At 26.1% G+C, this 6323-nt stretch overlaps 1 protein-coding gene across 1 annotated transcript; it reads left to right on the top strand.

Annotated features, from left to right (window-relative positions):
* The first annotated feature begins 443 nt into the window (after nt 1–443).
* LOC145836998 (3-hydroxyacyl-CoA dehydrogenase type-2-like) lies at nt 444–5719 on the top strand. Its single transcript, XM_082944765.1, has 7 exons — nt 444–618; nt 1098–1162; nt 1639–1881; nt 2144–2238; nt 3405–3528; nt 3691–3785; nt 5361–5719. The coding sequence occupies exons 1-7, from the start codon at nt 463–465 to the stop codon at nt 5456–5458; spliced, it is 876 nt and encodes a 291-aa protein (XP_082800891.1). The 5' UTR covers nt 444–462; the 3' UTR covers nt 5459–5719.
* Nucleotides 5720–6323: the final 604 nt, after the last annotated feature.

The following is a 6323-nucleotide window of genomic DNA, read 5'->3' as shown; positions in this document are numbered from 1 at the left end:
CAGAATTAGAAAAACTACATACAAGTTGTATTTGTACATTAGTTGTTTGAAAAATTATACATGATTGATTTTACTCCAATCTGTAAATAGATATTAACAAACGGTTTAAAATTTTTAAAAGTTTTTTTTTGAAATAAACATGACCAAAACTTAGCTCAAAGTTTTAATCCAATTCCTAAAATGTTTTATTTAATTTTCTTAACGTTAATACTTGCATATAATAAAGATAAGTATAAAATTAATTAAAATCGACGTGTAATAAGCCAAAAATAAAACAGTTGTGATTAACTCGGAAAGCTTTCATATAACCACCAACAAATTTAAAACACATTCTGCACAAACTTGCATAAATTTTCGATTTTCAAATCAACCTAAATAGTATGTAAATATACATTTTCTCCACCAACTACAACAAAAAACTTTTGAAATTTCAACAGGTTTTAATAAATTATTCCGACCAGTATGTTGAGAACAAAGAACCTGATAGCGGTGGTTGCCGGGTCAACAGGCGGTTTGGGTTCGGCAACCTGCATAAAGCTGATGAGGATGGGGGCGAAAGTAGTGGGGCTCGACTGCATGTCGTTGCAGGATAGAATCGATCAAGAGGAATATTGGGAGGTTTTTATTTTATTTGAATTTAATATTGTTAATTTGTATTGTTTGGTATATGGGTGTATTTAGATCGTGAACATGTAATAATTGATTGCATGTCGTTGCAAGACAGAATCGACCATGAGGAATATTGGGAGGTTTATTATTTATTTTAGTATTAACATTTTTGATAGTTTGAGAATTTTATTGATAAATATGTCTTTGCAAGATAGAATATTGAGAGGTTAATGGTGGTTTTTTTATTGTTTAAATTTTTGTTTAATTTTATAAATTTGCTAGGTTTGTGATAGTTTTTGTAATATTGAATATTCCTTACGTAAAAATTACATTTTTAACAAGTTGAGGAAGATTTTTACATAATTGAAAGTTAATATATGTTCAAAAGATTTAGGATGCTTTTATAATTTTGAAAATTCTTATTTAGATATTGCATGTTTAACAAGTTAACGAGGGTTTTTAAGTATCTGAAAATTATTATTTGTTAGGTTAAGGAGGATAAAACGTTGAAAGCTTGGGAAAAAGATGTTTCTTGGAAGGAGGAACTGGACAGGTATATGCTCAAGAGTTTATATGTTGTTGTAACATTGATTTTTTCTTTTTAGAGAAATTTAACATTATATATTTTTTAACAATTTTATATACATTAAAGATTAAAAAAGTTGTTTATTTTGGTACAAAAAGTAGTTAAAAAAACTAATTAAAGTAAGTATTTTGAATACAATAAAAGCATTTATATTGCTAAATTAATTGCTTATATTTTTGATTTGTTGAAGCACTGTCAGTGTCATTTGTTTTAAATATTAAAGCCTTTTTCTTGTAATATTTTTATCTCAATAACAAGCCAGTAGTAAGCTTGAACTTTTTGATGATAATTTAATGGGGTTTAAAAAAAAGCTTAAGCTGTTGAAATTTTGATGAGATTAATTTTTGTGCGCAAAAGTTTCCCTTTACATAGCGTAAAAAGTAGTTGGTTTAGAAAAATGTAAATATTTAATCGAAATACGTATTAACTAGACCTCTCTAAAGGTTTCAAGAAGAAGGAAAATTTTATCCGCTGAAGGGCGACATAACGTCACAGAAGGACGTGTCGGACTGCATGCGCAAGGTGGAAATTTTGCGGGAACAATTTGGCGGGAACTTCAACTTGGCGGTGAATTGCGCGGGAGTTTCGGTGCGCATGAAGTTGTTGGGACCGCAGTTCGACGATTTCGAAGATCATCTGAGCAAGACGATTGGCGTGAACGTGACTGGAGCTTTCAACTTTGCAAGGTTCGTTTCATCTGTGAACTGGAATAACTATTTTATATCACAATACAGTTATCCGATTAAAAAAAATTGTAAATTTTAAAGGCTTGATTTATATTTAAACTAAAACAATTTTATACTACATTATAGTTATCCGATGAAAACATTTTGTAAATTTAGAACATTTGTTTTGTGTTAAATGAAATTATAAATGTATAATGTAATATATACTTCCTAAGCGTACATTTACTAATGTTATGTTTTCCTAATGATATTTATTTTAAAGACTTGCTGCACAATTGATGGCGCAAAATCAAATTAACGATGAAAACGAAGAAAGAGGTTGCATCATAAACACTTCTGGAATATTAGGAGAGCAAGGTTGTTTTAAACATTTATATCTCAAAACAAGCTAGAAGACAAATTTTCTGCAAAAAAGAATTCTATTTGTAAATGGTATAAAATTTGTCAACTGATTAGAATAGTGGTGTCTATCATATTTGCGGTGACATTTTTAGTTAGTATACTATGTTTTCAGCATCATAAACACTTCTTGAATATTAGGAAAGCAAAGTTATTTCGATCATTTGTTTATTATTTGTATTTTATACGGGTTTGACAAAAACCTGGAGTTTGATAAATTTTGAAAAAAAAACCTGGAAAAACCTGAAGTTTTTACCATTTAAAACTGTTTTTTACCTTAATTTAGTTTTTTTTTTTGCATAGACCAAAAAAAAGTTATTTGAAAAACCTGAAAGAAATTAAGAAAACCTGGAAAAAAGTTTCAAAAAACCTTTGGAAACCCTGTTTATCTCATTGTTTTCTATTAAATTTGTGTACTCTCTACTAGGCATTGTTTATACAAAAAGTAAAAATTGTAAATAGTTATCATTAATACTTCTAGAATGCTCGGAGAGCAAAGTAATATATGTTTTTTTTTAATATAAATCAGGAGTTTTCTGCAAAAGTATAAAATGTTATGTTAAAGTTTTTTGTTTTTTCTCAAAACATAAATGGTTATTATAAATAAGTTTAGAATTCTCTGAGACAAAAGTATTTAAGTAAAGTATAAATTTTCTGCCAAAAAACTAATTTGATTTAGTTTGAAACTTGTACAAGTTTTATGTTTTGTTCAAGGCAAAATATGTATTCTTAAAAGAAGTTTAAATATAAGTTAAAAAATTGTTTCGAAGTTGTTAATTACTTTTATTATTTTGCTTTGTATTATCTGCACAACAAGTATAAAATCTTTTGATGAATTTAGGCTTAGTTGATATTTTCAATAGATTATTGACTGATGACGAGCAGAAGTTAAATTTTATAAAATAAAGTTTCAAAGTAATAAAAAAAGAAATCAAAAAGCTTGTAAATTATTGTGGCATGCAGATTTTTTATGACGGTATAATTTAAAAAGTTCACTAAAACAATACTGTGTTCCCTAATATGTTCCAGCACAAGTTTATATTTAAAAAGAAATCCCGAGCAAACTTAGTGTTCTGAAATATAAGCATTAAACCAATTTTTTTTTCAAACATTTCTCCCAACAGGTATGCCGTTCAAAACAGTGAGTTCGGCTTCGGACGGTGCTTTGAACTCGATGACCTTACCAATGTCACGTGACTTGAGCTCAGTTAACATCCGGGTAAACACGATAGCACCCGGTTATTTTAAGTCGGTTGTTTTTTATTTATTTACATTTTATTTACATATTTTTTTTATTTAAGGTTTATAAATCTACAAGAAAGATCATCTGTTAGCAAAGGGTCACAAAAAGTTGAAGTAATTTATACTAACTTCACTTATTTTAACTTTCTAAACTCTTTATTTTAACAGAACAAATATGATGGGAGTGCCTTGGTACAGACTGACTTTGAAAAAAGCAAATTTCTTGGGCTTACTAAACGCATTTCCGAACAGGGTTGGAGAGGGTATTTAGTTCTTTATTTTGTTCAAATATTTTATAGAGTGTTTGTATATATTATTTTATATTACCTTATTATTATTTTTTATCAAATTTCTTAGGCTTACTAAACGCATTTCCGAACAGGGTTGGAGAAGTTATTTATTTTATATTAAATATTTTGTTGAGTTTTTGTATATATTATTTTTATTTTTTTTACTGTAGATAGCAAACACTAACAAAAGAAAAATCTTAAATAAGAGAAAGGAACTGGTTACACAGTGCCCTCATCACCCTAGGGAATATTTTTAGATTTTGCTTCAATCGCACTAACTTATTGTTTTATTATATTTAATTTTCTAGTCCTATTACTTACATTTTTTTCAAAACTTAATATAAAAAAATATTGTTATAACCATGTACAAAACTAATTTTATTTTTCTTTACTGTAATGGATTTAGACAATGTATAGCTAACAGAATACTAAAATTAAACCTACCTTTTTTTTTATTTTAGTTTAATTTTTATAAACAACATATTAATGGGAAGTCATATTTTAAATTTAATTTTGTTTATATGTGTATTTTTATCTTCTAATTCATCGCTCTGTATATTTTTGTTTTCAGCTTTTGTTTGCGTCTGATGAACTGCTCTGCAGGGAAACGGCGAAACGCAATAAAAGTTAAGCAATAAATTAGTGTATCATTTTAATTTATCATATTAGTATTATACATTATCTTTTAAATAAAATTTCTTCGGTCTACTAAACGGATTTCCTAACAGGGTTGGAGAAGGTATTTAATTTATTTTATATATACATTAATTTAAAAATCCAATTTTCTTGGTTAATTGAATTCTTTTTTTTTCATACTATTAGTATGTATACGTTTTATATTTTATAATTATTCAATTACTTGACGAATTGAATTAAGGTACAAACTTACTATTTTTTTACTATTAGACAAAGAATATTTTAGTTTTGTATGTATTATATAAAATTTTATTTTATTTTATGAATCAAAACTGATTGTTTTTTAATAATATTTTACATAAGTATAAAGTTTGTTAACTTAGATACAATATGCCTAGTTTTTAATGATATAATAAGCAATGTTTGTATTTTGACTATTCTTTTTTCTAAATTAATATAAGAAGAATAATACGCAGAACTACTAGTAGATATTTATCGGACATTTTAACAAACTTTTACAGTTTTTTTTTACAGGTATTTATTTACTTAAAGCCTAAAACAGTGTAACTAGTTGGCATTTATTAGATATTTTTATATCAACAAACTATGTAAATATTAGATTTATCTGTGAGGAAAATCAAATTATTCTCCACTAATGTTTTGCATCGTTATATTTTTTCTTATTTTTAAATTTACCGAGTGTATAATAGCAATTATACAATGTTTATATAATGGATTTTATTTATATTTAACATTTCATCTCAAAAGCTTGTAAATTTTATTTATAGGAAAAAGATACGCAAATCTTTTAGTATATATTTTTGATATAATATTATCACTTTTTTGTACAAGTATCTAATTTATCAAGGTTTCAATCCTGATATTCGTTAAACATTTTAATTATCTCAACAGTTACGGAATTCGCAGACCTCGTAGTGGATGTATTCAACAACAAAATGATAAACGGTGAAGTTATCGACATCAATGCTGGTGCCGTCTTACCACCTTAAAAACAATCATGATAATTACATAGAACAATTTGCAAGTAGGAAATACTTTTTTGTGTGATTTTCATATCGAATAGGAAGGAAATTGAGTATTTTTTTATGTGTGGTCTTTAATATTTTTCAAATATGTTCGCAATAGCAGTGTTGATAGTCGTAATGTTTTTTTTTTAATGTCATATGATATAAGTGGTAATTTGCTTTTATTGTTATTAATTTATACATCAAAGTAACTTCTGATAGTTGTTTAAAAACTATAAAATACTTCACAGTTTTTTTAATTATTTTTTTAGTAATTTTTTTTTACCATAAACCATTAGGAGTTTGTCCACACTGAAATTTTTCAATACAAAATCTGATATTTTTATGACTATGTTTTGTTTTTTACATTGTTTCGATTTGAAAAAGTAGCTTTGTATTTGTTAGTTAAATTTATGTCTAAAGCTTCAACTAGCTTATATTGTTTTCTAAATTTGACAAACAAGTTAAAATGTACTATTTTTACTACATCATGTGCTAAATCGAATTTTTGATGATGTAATATTTTTTATATTATTTTTATCTAAATATGTTTTGAAACATGCTGATTAAGTGCTTATTTTAGACACCAAAATTCAAAAAAATTTTGTAAATTTTATTTAGTACCACATAGTAAGTAAAATTTAGTTTGATTGAAATAAAATACTGTTTTGTGTATGTTTTTAAAATTATATAGAAAGCATTTGTTACTAATATTTTAGAAGTTAGCATAGGATTTGAATTTATTAAACATAAGTACACAAAAATTTAGATATAGTTTTAAAGTTTGCATTTAGAAAAAGTTTCTTAATATATCCATATATTTAATCGTTACAGTTTTAGTCTTAGTTCA

The sequence above is a fragment of the Thalia democratica genome, chromosome 5, assembly GCF_965202585.1.
Source record: "Thalia democratica chromosome 5, ktThaDemo2.hap1.1, whole genome shotgun sequence".
NCBI classification, from domain to species: domain Eukaryota; kingdom Metazoa; phylum Chordata; class Thaliacea; order Salpida; family Salpidae; genus Thalia; species Thalia democratica.
This window is presented reverse-complemented; position numbering and strand designations above follow the sequence as displayed.